This window comes from Tupaia chinensis, unplaced genomic scaffold, assembly GCF_000334495.1.
Source record: "Tupaia chinensis unplaced genomic scaffold, TupChi_1.0 Scaffold000604_1, whole genome shotgun sequence".
Classification (NCBI taxonomy): Eukaryota; Metazoa; Chordata; class Mammalia; order Scandentia; family Tupaiidae; genus Tupaia; species Tupaia belangeri.
In genome coordinates this window covers 559,578-579,540 of record NW_006160122.1, presented here as the reverse complement: position 1 = coordinate 579,540, position 19,963 = coordinate 559,578, and the positions used below count along the sequence as shown (strand labels likewise).

At 56.9% G+C, this 19,963-nt stretch overlaps 1 protein-coding gene across 1 annotated transcript in view; it reads left to right on the top strand.

Moving 5' to 3' along the window:
• The window catches only part of GRIK3 (glutamate ionotropic receptor kainate type subunit 3), a 251,165-nt gene that overhangs the window by 166,373 nt on the left and 64,829 nt on the right, over positions 1-19,963 (top strand). The window contains exons 3-5 of the mRNA XM_006158576.3: positions 2,820-3,077; positions 11,830-12,011; positions 14,189-14,242. Coding sequence (XP_006158638.2) covers positions 2,820-3,077; positions 11,830-12,011; positions 14,189-14,242 — 494 coding nt within the window. The remainder of the gene's footprint in view (positions 1-2,819; positions 3,078-11,829; positions 12,012-14,188; positions 14,243-19,963) is intronic.

The window sequence follows — 19,963 nt, the reverse complement described above, 5'->3', positions numbered from 1 at the left end:
CCCAGGGCCTGTGCTTGGGTGGTGCCACTCCCTCCTTCCTCTCAGCTCCCCGAACAAGGGGACTTGTCCACAGGTGCCCTGCACTTCTAGACTTTGCTGGAAGATTCTGGAGCCTTGAATTTCCTCTCCAGTTGGCCCTGACCCACTCTCAGGCCTGCCTGAGCCTCCTCCCTGGGGCTGTGCTCCAGAGAAAAGGTCATGCTGCCAGGAAGCACACACCTCATGGTGGGCAGGGACACATGTTTGCAGGGAGAGTGGGCAGAGCTTGGATGTAGGCGCTGGGGCCCATGTGGAGTGTTCAAGGGCCCTGAGGCTTAGGAGGGAGCCAGTGGGACTGGGTATGAAAGTCTCCTTTCTAACCCAACTTTGCAGGTTATATGTCAAGGTAGGAGGAAAGAAAGGCATTATTTAAGTTTATTTGCTTTTCTTAGAAGTCATGTGTTTGGACGTTTAGCCACACAGTATGTGAGTTTCTATGTGTCTTGGTTCAGGGCCTGCATGTCCCAGGGTGGGCCTGCACCTAGCAGGTCACTGCAGAGCCCCTGAGGCTGCCAGGCCATTCTGCCCAGTGTCTGTGACAGCGCTCTGCCTCGTCCCTCCATATGTTCATATTCCTCACGTGTTCGTGCACATGTGTGTACTACCGTTCCCATGACCATGGGTGGGACAGGTTACTCATGCACAACTGATGGATCGGTCAGGGCTCTTCCTCTGCAAGTGACAGGAAACCAAATCGTCACTGACTTGAGCCAAAGAGAATATTGTGGTTCAGGGAACCTAAGTCAGGCTTTTGCCTCTCTGGCCTCCCGTTTCTCTCTCTAGTACCCGCCCACCTCTATGCCAGCTCCACCCACCTCCACGCTGACTCTGCCCACCTCTATACAGGCTTCTACCTCCTTGCAAGCTCCCACCTCCATGCAAGCTCCCACCTCCAACAGGCTCTGCTCACAGACAGGTGCTGCTCATATGAGTATGGGGTGGCCATCCCTGCAGTTCCAGGGTTGCCTCCCTCCCAGGTCCAGTTACCAAGGGAAAGTGCTCCTTTCTCAGTCGGGAGGTCTCCTGGCGTCCCATGGGCTCTGGCTGGTTCCGTGGCCATCCTCCAATGGCTGTGCCCTGGGAGAATACGGCCAGTGTTTGGCCTCGGCATCGGGTCTACAGTCTTCATCTGTGAGCTAAGAGTGGGTGAATTGGGTACCATTGTCAGAAGGAGGAGAGTGCCTCTTGGAGAACCCTTCCCTCAGATGACCCCAAGAGGGCCCCTTTTCTTAGAGCTTTTAGGCAACATCTTCCCTCTGGGCTGCAGCTGAAGGGCCTGCTCCCGTGATGCTCCGCGTGCTCACCGATGCCAGAGGGCTTCGGGCCAGCGGGAGGCGTCTGCTGCCTGGCCTGCCTGAGCCCTGGGCCTCCCCCACGACCACTGACTGTTCCGAAGCAGAGATTCGACATGCGCTCAGCATCCAGACGTCGATTCAGAGCTGTGGACCCAGCAACAAAAGCAAGATCAAGCCCTGACCTCCTCGGAGCTTGCATTCTAGTGGGAGGAGGAAGTCACATGAACAAGACTTCCGGGCTCATTTATTAAAGGAAGGAAGGAAGGAAGCAGTGTATGGGGTTGGAGGTGCGAGGCGGTGGCTGCTATGGGAGGCTGGGCAGTGCCGGCCTCTCTGTAGGACGCATAGACACAGCACCTGAGGGAGTCCTATGACATCTGAGGGACAAGCATTCTGGCCAGAGAGGACAGGAAGGCAAAGGCTCCGAGGCAGAAAAGTGCTTAGTGGAAGGGCAGCATGGGAGCCGGGGGCTTGGGTGCTCTGGAGAGGACAGAGACGGTGTCAGAGAAGGACTGAAACCATTGACTAGAACACCCAGTGGATGCATCGTCTGCTGTGTGAACCTGTCTCAGCAAGGCTTATTTACCGGGGGAAAGCAAAGCAGAGCAGCAGGGTGGGGAGGGGACACGGGAGAAGCTGCCGTAGTGGGGCCTCGATGGCCGCTGCGAGGACTTTGGCTTGTACACAGAGGGAGCCCTCGGAGCAGAGGAGCGAGCGATGGAACCTGCTTTACACTGCCACAGGCCCGCGCTGGCGGCTGGGCAGTTACAAGGAGAGGGGATGAATGAGGACGCGCCTGCTGTAACCCAGGGAAGGTGATGGAGGCCTGGACCAGGGCGGGGAAGGAGTGGCGAGACGTGGGAGAGTATGATGGGTTGACAGTGACTGCTGATGGGTTGGGGTACGGGACGTTGAGGGAAGGAGAGGGGTCAAGACCACACTGGGGAGTTTGATGTAAGGGCTTGGGACATTCAGCCGCCATCTGCTGGGGTGGGAGGCTGGGCAGCATGTCGTGGCCACGTTAGTTCTGGGGTGCGTCTCAGACATCCGGAGGGCGGTGCTGAGTGCGAGGTGGTGTACAAGTCAGGTTCTGGGACAGGCCAGGCTGGAGGAGTGTGAGCGTCGAGAGCCGGTAGATGGTCCATCCCTGTCTGCTTCTCAAGCTCCTGGAGCAGGACCTGGCCCAGAGCTGGCGATCACGGTTCTGGTGGCATCATAGGTGACGACCATTCCTGCGTCCAAGGGCTTCCTGAGGACCAGGCACTATGCTCACCCGGACCCACCTCCCCATCGGCCCACAGGCCGGGGCTGTTAGAGAGCCATCTTCAGATGCAGAAGCTGAGGTCCAGAGAGCTCGTCAGCCACCCGGCCTCCAAGGGTTCCCGCTGCTGGTTTTCCCTCGTGTTGATGGGATCATTAGACTCCCTCCCGCCCACACCATGCCCACAGCCCACGCTGACGCCATGCCACGCCCCTCTGTTGCAGCCTGTGACCAGCTGGCCCTGGGCGTGGTGGCCATCTTCGGGCCCTCGCAGGGCTCCTGCACCAACGCCGTCCAGTCCATCTGCAACGCCCTGGAGGTACCCCACATCCAGCTGCGCTGGAAGCACCACCCACTGGACAACAAGGACACCTTCTACGTGAACCTCTACCCTGACTACGCCTCCCTCAGCCACGCCATCCTCGACCTGGTGCAGTACCTGAAGTGGCGGTCGGCCACCGTGGTCTATGACGACAGCACAGGTAGGTGGCCACGCCTGGCTGGGACCAGTCTCTGTTCTGTCCACCCAGCACATCTGCCCTGGGGACGCACCTGACCTGCACCGGGTCACCCCAGCACGTGGTCCCTGCACTCACACACCTGCCCCCACACCAGCCACCTCACACCTGCTCACACGAGCGCTCAGCTCTGCACTCCACACCCACCCCGTGCTCACACCTGTATAGCCACACCCACACCCACACCTGCCTTCTCTCCTACACTCACACATCACCACCTGCAACACTTTCCACTCACGCTTGCACACTGACACATGCAGTGTTATGTCCTGCTGGTTAATGTGTACATTCTGGAGCCAAAACAGCGGGTTCAAATCCCAGCTGTACCACCAGTGTGCACCTCAGTTCCCTCATCTGTAAAATATGAACATCAAAGGCATAATGCATGCAAGCACTCAGCATACAGTGAGTGCCCCCCGAGGAGTAGTTCTGCTCACCCTCACACCTGCACTCAGCCACACGCATCTCCACCTACATCCACACCCAAGACAGCTGCACACCCAGCTGTGCTCACACACACGCATTCCCGGCCCTGCTCACTTGACTGCTGACCCCAGCCAAGACCTGTTCCAGGGGAGCACAGACAGGTCTCTGTTCTGTCTGTGGAGAGCCAAGGGGCTATGGCACGTTGTGAGTGCCTGGCGAGCTCAGCGTCGTGGAGGGACACGAACAGGTCTCTGTCCTGTCTGCAGAGAGCCAAGGGGCTGTGGCACGTTGTGAGTGCCTCGCGAGCTCAGCGCCGTGGAGGGACACGAACAGGTCTCTGTCCTGTCTGCAGAGAGCCAAGGGGCTGTGGCACATTGTGAGTGCCTGGGCATGCCTGGGGCAGAAGAGGGTGAGACGAGCCACAGAGGGTGCAGACCACTGCCCAGATCCTGCTTCACCCTGGTTGTCCTCGGGCACAGACCCAGAGCCCCCCAGGGTAGAGGTGGCATGCTGCCAGCTGAGGACATGAGCAAGACTGTGTTGCCCACCACGAACCAGGGGGTGCGGAGTGGCCTCATCTAATTCACGCAGAGCTTGGAATAACTCTGTGAAGTGATAAATTAGAGGTGAGGAAACTGAGGCTCCGTGCGGTGACATGCCCTGCCCAGCTAATAGACGTCGGATCCGCCATGCGCCTACAGGCTGTTCGAGCCCAAAGCCTGCACTCTTAGCAAGCATGAGCTTCTCTTCTTTCTTCCCAAAGACGTGAGTCCCAAGACTTCTCTTAGCCCAGCCTCTTAAGAGAGAATGACCTTGGCGAGTCACTTAACCCGTCTGGCCTCACTCTTCCTGTGTGTCAAGAGCTGCAGCGTCCAGCTTGAAAGAGCCCTCCAGCCCTCAGCTGCCGCTGCTTCAGTGTCAGCTCTTGATTACTCCTAATGGGGGTGGGAATAGCAACGATTCCCCTGGAAAGGATGATCAGAAGGTTGTTTATTTAGCCGGGTTTCACAAGCGTCTCCGCAGTTCCTGCTCTTCCCAAGGCACCAGACAGGAGATCCTTGCAGGCAGGGACCCTCCTTCCTGCTACGCGGCCCCAGCATGAGGGCTCCGCCATTGAGGGGTGTACCTGCCCTGTTCTCGGTGTGCGTGGTGTCTGCAGCACCGTGCTGCCTGAGTACCTCTCTGGACAATGGCTGTCTGGGAGGCTGTTTCTGTCACCAGCCTCCAGGTTTAGCGCTGAGCCGGGTACAATGTAGATGCTTCTAAATGCCAGTTGAACTGAATTGAATTGGAGTGGATCGAATTGAATTGAAAATCAAATCGAATTAAACTCTAATTAAATATCACAGGAAAGAGTATACGGGCGAAGAAATGGAGGTGTTGTTATCCCATTTTCTTGTGAGTAGTTAATCATATTATAGGGGAATGGGTAACCACCCAAAGGTCACTAGTAATTCGAAGCCAGCAGAGCTAAGAATCCAATGACACTCACTTGAGGCCTCCGGGAGAGGACACCCTGGGGCTTGCTGGGTCCAAGCTGCCTTAGCAGAGGGGCAGAGGTTTGAGCTGGGCCTGGAGGAAGGGTGGACAGGGAGAGGAGCCATTAAGGCGTTGCAGGGGGAGTGGCAGCGTGAGCAAAATTAAGGAGGTGGGGCTGTGTGGAGCAGGCCTATCAAGAGAACAGCCTGGCAGGGGTGAGGGTTCAAGCCTGGAGGGCAGGAGAAGGTGTACCTGGCTGGACGAGGTTTTGAGGTCTCGTCTCGCAGTTCAGGCTCATCTTGAAAGCAGCTGAGGTCCACCGGCTCTCCTTATCAAAGGAGAACCATCATGAAAGCCAAGACTTAGCAGGTAGTTGCAGAGCAAAGCCCAGGCAGAGTCAGCAGAGCCTGCAGCAAGAAGGCCAGCGGAGGTGGCTGTGTTCGGACCCAGGAAGCCTGAATTTGAGAGGTTGCTTGGAAGAGAACTTGAGCCAGAATGACAGAGAAGAAATGGATGTGCACAGGAGGAGGTTAAGACTAGGTAATGGGGCCAGCCCTGTGGCCTGGTGGTTAAGGTGGCGGGGCTCAACATGGCCGACTGCACAGTTCAGGTCCCTGACCCAGTGGCTTGAGTGTTAGGTGCGTGTGCGCGTGTGCAAAATCCCGACAGGAGGGAACGTTAGGAAAGGGATTGTGGCGTGGCTTCCCCCTGGAGGTGCCTTCTCCTCTCTCTCTCTCTCTGACAATGACACATGCCATCTAGGGAGGGAGGGAAGGAAGGAAGGAGGAGAGGAAGGAAGGAAGGAGGGAAAATCGATATAGGCGGGACGTCATGAACAGAGTGGCCAGAACAGACACTGGCGCGATGCACTGGCCAGCAGTGCTGGGGCCTCCGGCCGGATGGGAGTTAGGGGAAGCAGTTCTGCAGAAGAGCGGACACTGGTGCATGGTAGGACCACAGTCATGAGCCACTCCAAGCTAGGCCTTTCTCTCCCCAAGGTCCCTGCTCTGACCATGTGTCCACATCACTGAATTCTTCTCTGCTGCCTGGAGGGACCACCCCCCAGGGCGGCACCCACCCCCTGCATGCGGTGAGCTTCTCAGGAGGCAGGGTAACCACATCCTCATTTCTTCATCCTCACCAGGGCCTGCCACACTCTTCCCTATGATTTAATTAGAGGTTGAGTCAGTTTCCAGTTTGATTTAATCCAGCTCAGTTTAGTTCAATAAACGGTTTTTTTTTTTTTTTTTTTTGTAAGGGGGTTTTTTGTTTATGGTTTGCCAGAGAGACAGAAAGCGAGAAATCTCACACACACACACACACACACACACACAGGGAGGATGACCACGCCACAATCCCTCCTCCTTCTTTCTCCTCTCAGGATCTTGGGCACACGTGCCCCCGTGCCCGGCGTGAGTTGTAAGCCACCGGGTCCAGGACTCGCACTGCGGTCGACTTCGTGGGAGTCAGTGATGTAACCATTACACCATGCACTGGTCCCTCACCGGGGGGCAGGTTGTTCAGAAGATGATGGCTACCGGAGATGTGGGGCTGGCTTCCCTCAGCAGTGACACGGCTTTGGTGGTGAGCAGTGGGAGCTAGAGGCCTGCTCCAGAGTCAGGGTCCCTCACGGAGCAGGACAGCCGGTAGCCCACCAGCCCACAGTGGGCAGACCGCTGTAGAAGGCTCTGGCTGTGTTTGCTTTGGGGTTGTGTCCACGAGGACACCCTGGCTGCAGGGATCAGACTAGCTAACGCAAATCAACTCCAGCAGGGGCTCGTACTTACCTCCCCGACGGGAACCTGTAAGTGGGCCTTTCCAAGGTGCTTGTGCAGCTTGACAAAGTCAGGGAGCCAGGCCAATATTGCCACAACTCTCTGGGCTTTCCCCTCATGGGCACAAAAGGGTTGCCGCTGCTCCAAGCATCAATTCCTCACACGATGAAACCCCAATAAGGAAAGAAGGAGGTAAAAAATAACAGTATTTTTCTTACTATGACTCATGCCTTTTATCAATGAAGAAAATCTACCTTGGAACCTTCCTGCCCTTTTTTTTCTTTTAAATATTTTTGCTGTACGGTGCGTGTGCTCACTGGAGAGACAGAAAGCAAGAAACCACCCCTCCCGGGGGCATGGCCACACCACAATTCCTTCTCCTCTGTTCTCCTTTTGGGATCCTGGGGACACACACATGCACCCAGTGTGAGTTAAGCCGCTGAGTCTAGGACTGGAACTATAGTTAACTATGTGGGAGGCCAGGGACGTAACCATTACGCCATCTGCTGCTCCCCACCTTGGAACCTTCTAGAAGACAGCTCGCAAGGTCCTTGCCTACTACTCTAAACATCGTCAAATGGGGATGACATCGCCGTTGACTGGCTCCTACTTGGCACATGGCACCCGGTAAAATCATGGTCCTCTTGCATCATGGAAGGAGATGCGTGACCACCCCTTGTACATTATGCCTTGTCACAACTACCCTCACAACTCAGTGATTCAGACAGTAAGCATTGTTTAGCTCACAAGTCCAGCCATTTACTGAGCTGAGCACAGGTAGGTGGTTTCGCTGGTCTCCGCCGGCACAGCTGGTCTCAGCTGGGACGACAGGCATCACTGCTGTGTCCAGCAGGCTAGCCCAGGCGTGGCCTCGGGACAGTGGCAGAGCGGGAGCGAACACACCTGCGCAGATCCTCTTCAGGCGTCTGACCTCATCATGCCTGCTCGTATCCCAGTGGCCAAAGCAAGTCGCGGGCCGAGCCCAGTTGGAGGGCATTGCAGAGTTACATGGCAGAGGGCATGGTGTGGGAGGGCCAAGCATTGCGGTCATCAGTACAGTCTGCACGATAGGGTGCAGGCGGAGGAGGCAGCCAGTGCCTGCCCTGCAAGCTCTGCCCGTCTCCGCTCTGCTAACCCAACCTGTGCACAGAGACAGACTCGTATCGAGGGGGAGAGGGAGGGGTTTAGACAGACCTGGGTGGAGAAAGAGTCCCTTAAATAGGAGCCAAAAGACTGGGTCTCTCATTCGATCCCATGCTGCAAAACCTCGTGAGGGTCACTTCTCTGTGGTCCTCAGTTTCTTTATCTGTGACACTGGAATGAAAATGTCTGTTCTACATGCCTTCCAGGATTGGGAGGTGGATAAATAGGGTAATGAATGCAGAAGTGCTTTGTAAGTGAAAAGCATGATTCCAGCAACCATGATTCACTGCAGATATTTTGAGAGAGATTGATTAGGGAGGCAGCCAGGAGGGAAGGCTGGTCTCAGGCAGAGAGCCTTGTCCTCCGCGGAGAGGGCCGCGCCATCTGCTGCTCCCCACCTTGGAACCTTCTAGAAGACAGCTCGCAAGGTCCTTGCCTACTACTCTAAACATCGTCAAATGGGGATGACATCGCCGTTGACTGGCTCCTACTTGGCACATGGCACCCGGTAAAATCATGGTCCTCTTGCATCATGGAAGGAGATGCGTGACCACCCCTTGTACATTATGCCTTGTCACAACTACCCTCACAACTCAGTGATTCAGACAGTAAGCATTGTTTAGCTCACAAGTCCAGCCATTTACTGAGCTGAGCACAGGTAGGTGGTTTCGCTGGTCTCCGCCGGCACAGCTGGTCTCAGCTGGGACGACAGGCATCACTGCTGTGTCCAGCAGGCTAGCCCAGGCGTGGCCTCGGGACAGTGGCAGAGCGGGAGCGAACACACCTGCGCAGATCCTCTTCAGGCGTCTGACCTCATCATGCCTGCTCGTATCCCAGTGGCCAAAGCAAGTCGCGGGCCGAGCCCAGTTGGAGGGCATTGCAGAGTTACATGGCAGAGGGCATGGTGTGGGAGGGCCAAGCATTGCGGTCATCAGTACAGTCTGCACGATAGGGTGCAGGCGGAGGAGGCAGCCAGTGCCTGCCCTGCAAGCTCTGCCCGTCTCCGCTCTGCTAACCCAACCTGTGCACAGAGACAGACTCGTATCGAGGGGGAGAGGGAGGGGTTTAGACAGACCTGGGTGGAGAAAGAGTCCCTTAAATAGGAGCCAAAAGACTGGGTCTCTCATTCGATCCCATGCTGCAAAACCTCGTGAGGGTCACTTCTCTGTGGTCCTCAGTTTCTTTATCTGTGACACTGGAATGAAAATGTCTGTTCTACATGCCTTCCAGGATTGGGAGGTGGATAAATAGGGTAATGAATGCAGAAGTGCTTTGTAAGTGAAAAGCATGATTCCAGCAACCATGATTCACTGCAGATATTTTGAGAGAGATTGATTAGGGAGGCAGCCAGGAGGGAAGGCTGGTCTCAGGCAGAGAGCCTTGTCCTCCGCGGAGAGGGCCGAGAGTCTCTGGTCTCCTTCGGGAATACACTGATGGCAAGGAGGTCTGACATTTGTGCTAGAGAATGTGGGTCACCATGCATTACACAGGGTGATGTGCTGGGCTGACAAGAAGGCCCTGGTGGCCTCTGCTCCAGCATCCAGCCTGTCCCTGTTCTCATGTCCTGGGTCCCCAAAGCCCACATGCCCGCTCTGTTGCACATGAGTCTGGAAACCACACGGGTGGAAGCCAGTTGTGCACTCTGGACCCTGCAGAGTGACAGGTGTGAAAAGGCAGCATTATTTCCGGCAGACCCAGAGTCTCCGGATGAGCCAGGCTGGTGAGGTCAGCCAGGGGTATGTCTGTGTGTTTGCGGCTTCCCTTGTTAAGGTCGACTGATTTCCTCTTCCTCCCTATCCGGTCCAGTTTGAGAGACACTGAGGGCCCCTGTTTAACCCAGACCACGCCAGGACTCCTTTGCGCCTGGATCTGAGACCATCAGTGGCTGGGGCCTCCTGGTGCCTGTGGCCATGGGCAAACTCGCTAGGAGATGTGGGTTACAGGGGTGCATCTCTGTCCCCCTCACTGGAATGGAATGAGGGCCTCATCAGACCGCACCCCTGAGATTGCAATTGCAGTCCTCGGGGGTGGGAATGAGCTGAGGCGATGCAGGCACGTGTACCAGGGCTGTGTGGGAAACAGGGTGTCTGCTGGAAGGCTTCCCAAGTGGGCTGTCGGAGCTGGGGAGCCTGTCCAGCTCGGCGGTAGTGTGTGGAAACAGTTGGCCGCCAACTTCAGTCTGGTGCAAATGAGCTTGAGAAAAATCAAGGGTGGGGCGAGGGTGGGGCAGTGCTTGGCTGCCCTTCCTGAAAGTCTAGGATCATTTAAGCTTCAGGCACCATTTGATCCAGAGGCTCAAATGAGTATCATCGGGACTTACCTCCTGCATTTGCCCTGTCTGACTTCTGCCCTGTGGGAATGCTTGTCAAAGTCTAGACAGTGACCCCAGACTTAGAGCCTCCCCACTTGGAAGGGAACGGAAAGGGACGTTTCTTATGATTGCTCTAGCAGAATTTCTGGGAGTCACTCTGGAAGGACCAGCTGGTGGCACAAATCTCTCTCTGAGTCAATGTCATTCCTGGAGGATGTTCTGATTGGCCAGGCTCCGTCCATGTGCCCTGCCCCTAGAGCCCAGTCAGGACAGTCTCTCCTGAGTCACAGAGTGGGGGAGAGGCTGTTCCCAAAGGAAGGCGGGGCGCTCTTAGCGGGGCGCTCTTAGCGGGGATGTGTGAACTGAGCCAGCAGGCTGCAGACCCCCTGCCCTGTGACTGGACAGGGGGCCCAGAAGGTAGGGGCATGGCCTCCTGGGACCTGTCCCTGCTGGCTCAGCCCTCCTTCCTGTGGGGCAGGGGTGGGGTGAAGAGAGCAGCGAGCAGGCTGGCTCCCAGGATAGGCAGAGAGGAGTCAGCAAGAATGGGCCTTGAAATAGGGACGGAAATGAACTTAATTAGACCTAAGCAGGCCATTCGTCTCCAGGAAGTGACATTCAGTTTTCCCTGGAAGTCCCTAGATTAAGTGGTTTCACAAAATGCCAAGGTGGAGGATAGATTTTTCAGTGTGGGAAGAAAAAAACAGTCAATCCAATTATGGAAATTTTTGTCGGTACCAGCCACTTAAGTGCCGGACTCAGTACTCAGGGCTGTGAGGACCCAACCCCTGTTACCAAGGACCTTGTGTGGGACAAGGGGAGTGAAGTGAGGCTAGAGGAGGCCGCTGAGCTAGTCTGGAGTAATAGAGGAGGGCTTCATGGAGGAGGTGGTTGCATTAAACCTGTAAGAATGGGTAGGTTCACCAAGGCAGCCTGCCCTTGGAGGGTAGGAGGGGCGCCAATGCCACTCGGCTTTACCTGGCTCAGCCATTGGTACAGGTTAGTGCAATCGAAGCCAGGGCCACCTCTGTGTCCACATTTGGGAAGCAGGACTACCAAAGATGGTTCTGGAAACTGCTCATGGTGCAGGCTGGGGGCAGAAGAGGAGGAGGCCCCCGCTTCAGGCTCTATGAGTCTACCTGCAGGAGTTAGAGAAGCGCAGGGATGTGGTCAGCAGGGACGACTGATTTGCTCCCCGTGCCTACAAGGCGTCTGCTCGTGTGTGTAACGTATGTGTGCAGAGGCTTTGTCTACAGACACACGCGTGCTCGTAAACCGAGCACACCAAGTATGTGTCCTATCCACAGCAACACACACGTGCATAACCACGCACACATAGCAACACACACGTGCGCACGTGTTGCTCTCAGAGCTGTGCATGTACAGGCATGGATGTCCGTGCACATGTCTGTGCCAGAGTGCGCTGTGTCTACACACATCCACGGATCTCTGCTGGCCACCTGCTGTGCCCGCGTGTGTCTGCAGACCTGTGGCTACAGCACATGTGTGCACGGAGGTCCGCGTGGATGCCTGCAGTGTGTGTACCTGCACGCACACGTGTGTCTTTGTGCCCCGTGGCCCCCAGGGCTCATCCGGCTGCAGGAGCTCATCATGGCCCCATCGAGATACAACATCCGCCTGAAGATCCGCCAGCTGCCCATCGACTCCGACGACTCCCGGCCGCTGCTCAAGGAGATGAAGCGTGGCCGGGAGTTCCGTATCATCTTCGACTGCAGCCACGCCATGGCAGCCCAGATCCTCAAGCAGGTGCGTGAACACCAGACGTGGAAGTGGACATGCGGGGGTGGGGGGGGGTGTCTGGGTCTGCCCGCCACCTCTCCCACCTGCCCTTTCCCAAATACTGGGGTGATGTCAGCCAGATCTCAGTCCGACTCCCAGCTCTGCCTCTTTCGTGCTGGGTGTCTTGGGCTGGTCACTTTACCTCTCTGTTTCACCAGCCACAAAGTAGACACAATGGGCATTCCACGCCAAGCTGGTGTTGAGGATGGGTGTGTGTCCCAGCCAGGCCCAGCCGCAGAGGGTGCCAAGCCGTGCGGTTTCCACCCCACCCCTGCAGGTGGGAGGCAGGTACAAGAGAGGTCCGAAGCTACACAGGAGCAGCCCACAGTGGGAGGCCCAGTGAGCCTCGGGTCCTCAGGGACAGCCCGCAAGGCCTTCCTGCCTCTCCCAGCCGTTCATCCCCAAAGCCGCGGACTTCGGTGCTCTGCTGTCACTGGGAGCGACGATGGGGGACGAGGATGCGCTAGCCCAGGGTGGGCCTCCATTCTGAGCACAGCTTGGCATGACTGGGGCTGAGAGCCAAGCTCTGCCAGCCACCTCAAAAAATGAACACCCCCTCAGCGGGTGCCGCAGCTGAAACCCAACATGCTCCAATCTGCGTCGGCACTTGTGGAAAAGGCCATGACCATGACATTGTCCAAGAGAGCATCCCTGGTGATTGGAGGAGGTGACACTTAACCCAGAGGTGCAGGTGACAGGCCAAGGGCTCAGGGGTACAGAGAGAGAGGCGTTGAGCAGGGGTCTGCCAGGGCTGCCAGAGCCCATGGGCGGCCTCTATCCCCATCCCCACCCCCACCTCCACAAAGGAAGCTCCTGTGCTCCGCAGTTTGAAGCCCCTTTTGTGGGTTCGAGTCCTGCTTTCTGCGTTGTACCCTAGAGCCAGCGGCCCAAGGTCCTCCCTGCTCTGTCAGTGGGTTAACGATCCTGCTGCACATGGCCACAGGCTTCAAGGAGACAAGGGAACGGAGCTTATCCGGGTGCCCAGTACACAGTGGGCACTGGGCATGAGGCACCTTTGCCATTGCTATGAAGAAACACGTGCTCCCCAGAAATCCCCCAACTATCCTTCTCCCAGCCAGCCCTGCCTAGCGTGTCCTTCCCTTCCCAGCACATGGAAGGGACTAGCAGTGACCTTTGTGACCTTGGCATACTAAGGAGTACCGTGTTCCAAGTGCATGTGGCTCATTGTCCTCCCAGGGAACTAAGGACAATTCTGTCGTGTACAGGTGAGGAACCTGAGGCTTCAGGGGGACATAATGAGCCCGAGCTCATCCAGCTAGCAAGCCTGAATTTACCGCAAGGTCTGAAAACTTCTAGAGTTGAAAATGAAGACCCTGCGCAGCTAAGCACAGAGTTAGGTGGAGTCGAGCTTGCCTGCTTACGGCAGGACTTCTCTGAGCTTCTAGGTGCTCCTTTGGCTTGTGAGTCCCCAAGGTGGGAGAGGTTGTCAGGTCATTTCTGAGTGTACCTAACCGGTGACATTCCCCCAGAGCACTTGGCGGGCCCAGCCCTCCCAGGAACTCTGAGGGAAGTGCAGTACACAGTCCCTACTGTTAGAGATTACACTACAGTCCTGCCACGTAGGCTTCTTGGTGGCATCTCGTCCACGGAGGTCATGTAGCCTACTTTGGGGTCAGACAGCCGTGGGCGAGCAGGGACAGCTGAGCCCTTCTCGGGGAGACAGGCTGAGGACAGACCCCTGCCCACCTCGGGCAGGCTGGGCAGGGAGACGTGCCCTCTCCGCAGCCAGGGCAGCAAGCACAGATGAGCCGGGAGCTGCAGAAGCCAGTCCCAGGCTGGTTTCCGGCAGCATTTCAGTCAGTGCGCAGGCCTGGAGAGGCGGGCCGGAGACCGGCGACCCCAACCACATCTGCAGGACTGGGAGTCCGTGGAGACCTGTGGCCCCCAAAGCCACATGTAATCTGTCCTAGGTGACTTTGCTGCATCCTCCAGGGCGAAATCCGCTGCAGCCTGCCGGCTGGTATTGCTGTCAGAAAGGGTCTCAGAGCACCAGCTGCAAGCTGCCAGCCTCCCCACCCCCCACCAGTCCTGCCCTGCCCTGCCCCCTCGCCCTCACCCCTGGGCCATGACAGGAGAGGGCTGTGCCAGGCTCCCTGCTCTGCTAACACTCTGCTCTCACGCAGGCCATGGCCATGGGCATGATGACCGAATACTACCACTTCATCTTCACCACCCTGGTAACGTACCTCTGGGTCCTGGCATGGCTGGGGCGGGACTCCCTGAGAGCAGGGTCTGGCCCAGCCTGGCGCCCACGGGAGACGTCACTGCTTCCGGAGGAGATCCGGGCTGGGCTTGCTTCCTAAAGCGTGGGTGTGCCCCCAGTTAAGGGCACACAGACATCTTTGTGACCTGCTTACTTTGAAGAAACTGCATGGTTTGCTGGACTCCCATAATCCACCAGGTTCAAGCCTTGGACCTGATGACTTGAAACACACTGGGCGCATGTGCATGTGTGCCCAAATCCCGAGAGGAGAATGGGGGAGGAGGGATTGTGGTGTGGTCATCCATCCTGGGGAGTGATTTCTCGCTTTCCGTCTCTCTCTCCAGGACACATACCCTATAGCAAAAATTCTCTCTTTAAAAAAAGAGAGAGAGAGAGACCACGTGGTGTTATTAAGTATGTGGAGCCAGTGTGACCACACGCTCTTTTGCTTACTGAGACCTTGGGGAGGTTTGTCCATCTCCCTGTCTCAGTTTCTTCCTCTGCACAATGGGCGTCTGCCTCCTGGGATTGTAGAGCCGTGAAGTAAAGTGCTGAGGGTGGTGGCTGGAGCTTGCGGAGCTCTGGAGGTACTCTCGTTATTGCGCCAGGATTCCCAGCTCCCAGACCAGGCTTCCCCACATGTGTCTCAGGCTTCGTGCAGCCATGACAGTTGCTGCTCTGAATGCCAATAACATCCATGCTGAAGCCTGCCCGCTCGCTGTCACCCAGGCCAGCCCACCTGCAGACTCCACATGAGTCCCGTCCAAACTCCAAGAACATTTAGGGCCATTTGAACCCATTAGGATAATTGGCTATGGCCTCAGATCAGCAAAATAAAGAAATTCCTGTGCCAAAGGGACACCAACACCGAGTCACCCTTCCTCAGAGCCAGGAGCCGTCAGCCCTGCCGGGGCCCTCTGTGTGGGTTGCCCCGCCCGGCCTGGGTCTGGCGCTGGCATCCCTACCATCCTCTCACTGGAACAAGCCTCCTGCAGGCTGTGTTGGCCCCGTGGCTGCAGCCTACAGACCTCCAGCTGCACTCGGTCCTGCATCCAGCTCCCTACTGACCTTCCCTGCTCGGCACCTGTGCATAGCTGAGCACTCGGGGTGACCAGGCCTGAGGCCTCCCTTGCGATGTCTGGCTCTGATGCGGCCGCCTGGTGCTCTCACCGCTGGCCATGGGGCACATGCAGAGATGGGAGGGACTGACGGCCGGGTGGAAGGTGAGGTTTGAGCCAGGCCTTCCAACCAGGCATCCAGGCAAGCAGATGCTCGAATGGGGTCTTGGAGGGTGAGTAGGGCTCTCCAAGAGAGGAAGGGATTCCACCCAGAGGGGCAGGTAAGCCAAGGCCGAGAGGCAGATGCTCTGCAGTGGCGTGTGGGAACAGGCTCGCTCTAGTGTCTGCAACCCGATGGTGTCCGTAACCCGACGGTGTCCATCTACTCCCAACGCCACGTCAAGTCGTAGCTCAAAATCAGCTGTGATGGGAGCACTTCCGCCACCGAAGCTGAAATGCTGCAAATAACAGCCTCGGCCCGAACGCTGGGTACCAGGCATCACTCCACCACTGCTGTCTCCCTCCCCGCCACCACGCACTGCTACCCGCACCCCCACAAGGCTACCCTGCACGCTCCCCTGCAAGGGCTCAGACCTAGGGGCCTGCCACTAGCCGTGCTGGGGGAAGGGGATCAGAAGCCACTGGCTGAGACCGGGAACATCTCCCAGGCAGAGTCCCTCCTAGATTTCCGCCCCTGCAAGCTGGCCTCCTCAGCCACTCTGTATCCTGGGAAGTCCTCAGAGGCGTAGGAGGAAGACACCAATCCCTGACATCTCACCTCTGTCCAGAGCCGACAGTGTAAGGGGACAGGACAGGGAAGGTGGAGTGAGGCATGTTCCAGGGGCCCATGGTCCTCTCCCCCATCACGGCAGCCCCCCACCCTGCCCTGAGCTCCTGGGGTGCTGAGACTGAGTGCTGGGCCCAGAGGTTCCAGCCACCCTTGCATCAGTAGCCCCGTCTCTCATCCTGCTGGCTCACCCTCCTGAGTTCCCAGCACCCTGGGCTGCTGTGACAGAGCCTGGAGCCTGGTAGGAAGACCGAAGGAGGGATGGGGACCCCTATGGGAGCAGGCAGACTGGACTGCCGTGGCACACCTGCTGCCCCGCCCCAGTGAGGGCAGCAGGCCTGGGGCAGGCAGATGAGGCAGGCGTCCCTGCTCCACCCTGCCTGGCCCTGCGCGGATGGCTAAGTAAGCCGGTAGTGCTCGCTGACCTCCCCACTGCCCCTCGTCTACACAGTGGACAAAAGTACATTGCGACGCTGCTGGACTCCGAGCCTCTCTTTTAGCCTCTTGGTTACAAGGAGCAGAACTCACTCAAGTAATCTCAAGCCATTAAGGGGATGGAGAATGGACCACCAGGCCACAAGGGCAGACCCCGGATGGGGGTTCTGGGTCCACAGCAACTCTGGGCCCCGGAGGCATCATGGCTCTGCTGCTCTGCACTGAGGCTCCTCTAGTCTGCTTGTTCCTCTACCCAGGCTCCTCCTGCTCGTTCCTCTGCCCAGGGCTCTGTCTCTTGCTCCCCTTGGCCTCTGCTCTCTCCTGTGGTCTCTGCTCCCTGGAGCCCTCAGCACGGCGTGGCCTCTGGGTGCACTACCAGCCCCCCTCTGCCTCTTCTCTGAGGGCACCCACTTTCCCAGGTTGAATTCCTGGGCTCGGTCAGCATTCCTCAACAGCAACACTGCAGGCATTTGGGCCTGGACAGTCCATCATTCCAGAATGTTCTGCCCTTCATAGAATGGTAGAATGTTTAGCATCCCTGGTCCCCATTCACCAATTTCCATTCTCAGTGACAAGCCAAAGTTACCACCCCATTTCAACATGCCCCTGTGGTGGGGGCTAGTCCCCAGCCAGATTAGAGAAACTACCTTCAGGACAGGTGACCTTGTTGACTACCTGAGGCCTGGCCCTGGGGAAGCAGGGGAGGGTAGGATGAGCTCACAGAAAACAGGCACAGGCCACCAAGCAGAAGGACTGGGACAATGGGAGTTTCCTGGAGAACTGGGTGTGGTCAGATCAGGAACAAAATCCAACCTCTCCTTCACCCGCCCAGAATGTGGTCCCCCCCACCCACCCATCTGTCTAGACAGGTTCTGTGATTAAACACCCCAGCCCCAGGACCCTCTGCCCAGCCCTGGCTCCAAATATCCAGTTAAGAGCATGTCTTCTGGGCTCAAGCCTCATGCCAGAGCCAGACAGGGTGTCTTGTCAGGGAGCCGTGAAGCGTCAGACCCTCAGCCCTGTGGCTTGGCCTGCTGCCCAGGACTAGGCTCTGGGGAGTGCAAGGCCAGTACCCCCCATGTTAATGCCATCGCCTGCCCCATCAAGGTCAGAGACCTCAGGGAAAGGGCGGCCCTGGTCCAGGGCCCTCCTCTAGCACAAGGCAGCGTCATTTCTCTTCCTTTCATGTCCTTAATTCAGCCCTGTATTTTCTTGTCTCTCCAGCAGCCATGCGCACCCCTCTGCTAGGTCCCGGGTACTGGGAAGGGCCCAACACCAAGCTCACGAGCTGGAATGCTCCCTCCGTGTATGGGAGGGCTCAGGGCTGTCCCCGTGACCTCCGTATCTGCAGGGCCCAGATGTCCCTGGCATATTGCAGGTGCTCGTTCTTGCCTGAATGGATGAATGAGCGGATGGATGGATGGATGCAGTAGAGTGGAAAGTGAAAGTGAGCTTCGCAGTCGGCTGAGACGGCGGACCCTGGCGCCGGGCTGCTGAGTTAGAATGAGACTCCCCCACTTCCTTGGGCATGCTATTTGACCTCTCTGTGCCTCATTTCCCCATGATCAAAGGGCGGCAGCAGGATTGTCAGGGTGAGGATTTATTGCACAGACATGGGTAAAGCAGAGACGGCGCTTGGCACTCAGTGCTGTGTGTTAAAGAAACTAAGTAACCCTGCTAATACTTGTGTGTGTGTGTCCTAGCGTACCTCATGCCACCCAAAAGTTAGAACCACTTTCCAGGGAGGTCTGACTCTCTCGGTTGCTAGAAAAGTAGAAACTGGGCCAGCCGGTGGCATGGTGGTCAAGACACCTGTGTCCCACATGACCTGCTGTGCTGCTTCAGTCCTGGACGGGCGGCTGGAGAACACACTCACACCCCTGTGGGTGCATGTGTATGCGAGTCCCGAGTCCTGGAAGGAGACCTGGAGGAGAAAGGATTGCAGTGCGCCTACGCCCCAGGAGGGAGGCTTGACCACTTTCTTTCTCTATCTTTCTTTGGTGCATGCATGTGCCCTCTGGCAATTTTTAAAAATTATTTATTTTTGTTTACATGTAATTGTTTTATTTTTAAATTTGCTACAGAGCATGTGTGCTCATCAGAGAGAGAGAGAGAGAGAGAGAGAAAGCAAGGCGCCAGGTCAGGATCCAAACTGCGGTTGGCCATGTCGGAGTCCAGCACCCCAACCACCATGCCACCTTCTGGCCCTGTGAAATCTGTTTAAAAAGGAAAAGAAGGGGCCGGCAGGCGGCATGGTAGTTAAGGGTGCTAGACTCCTACGTGGCCGACCACGGAGTCCCAGACCTGGAGGCTTGCTTTCTCACTTTCTCTCTCTGTCCTTCTCTGGTCTAATTTGAATGAATGAATGAATGAATGAATGAATGAATAATGAAGTTAAATAATTCTTTAAAAAAGAAATATAAAATAAAAGTGGAAACTTGGGAACCAGCAGTTAGCATAATGGCTATGTCACTGGCCCACATAGTCGACCACGGTTCGCGTCCCGGACCCGGTGGCTTAAAACTCATGCCGGGCACATGTGCATGTGTACCCAAGATCCCGAGAGGAGAATGGAGGAGACAGGATTGCGATGTGGCCATCCCCGCTGGGGGGTGATTTCTCGCTTTCTGTCGCTATGTCTCTCTCTGTCTATCTGGCGAGCGAGTGCGCCCTATAGCGAAAACCTCTCAAAAAAAAAAAAAAGTGGAAACTGAGGCTCAGAGAGGCAACTCAGTGAGAAAGGGCAATAGGGATCTGTCCTAGGGGAGCTGCCCAGCTCCAGAGCTGGCTGCTGAAACTTTGCTGAAATTCTCAGAACGTGGGCCTAGACCTGCTCTGGCCAGCTTAGAGTCCACACAGCACTGGCCTGTGGGGTCCTCCAGGCATGGATTAATCCCAGCGGGGTGCAGAGTCCCGCATTCCCCGGCAGCACCCACACTTTGCCGGTTCCAAAGAGCTCTCTGCCTCCACGAGTTTTCCTCTGCACCCCAGGTTGCCAGCAGTTTGTGCATTTCCATGTCTGATGGAGAGATCTGACAGAGGGAGGCCGTGTGACCTGCCCAGAGTCTCACAGCAGATCCATGACAGAGGCTCCTATGGCCATTCCTGCCCCATCCCTTCTTCCCCACACAGCTCTGAGGGCCAGGAAGAGAAGACCCTTCCAGGGAAGCACAGCCCCTGCAATGCAAGCCGTTCTGCAGTGGAGCGTGGGGCAGAGGGCTCCACCAGATATCTCCCAGCAGCCCCCCATGTCAGGGCACCAGCCGTGTCCCCAGGGTCCTCTCCCCTGCCAGCATCTTGCCCCAGGGTCCTCCTTGCAGCCCATCGGCTCAGAAAGCTACCTCCTGACTCTCCCTCTGCACCCTCTGGTCAGTCGTGGCTGTACTTGGGAGGGCGGTGGCCTTTGACATTTTTC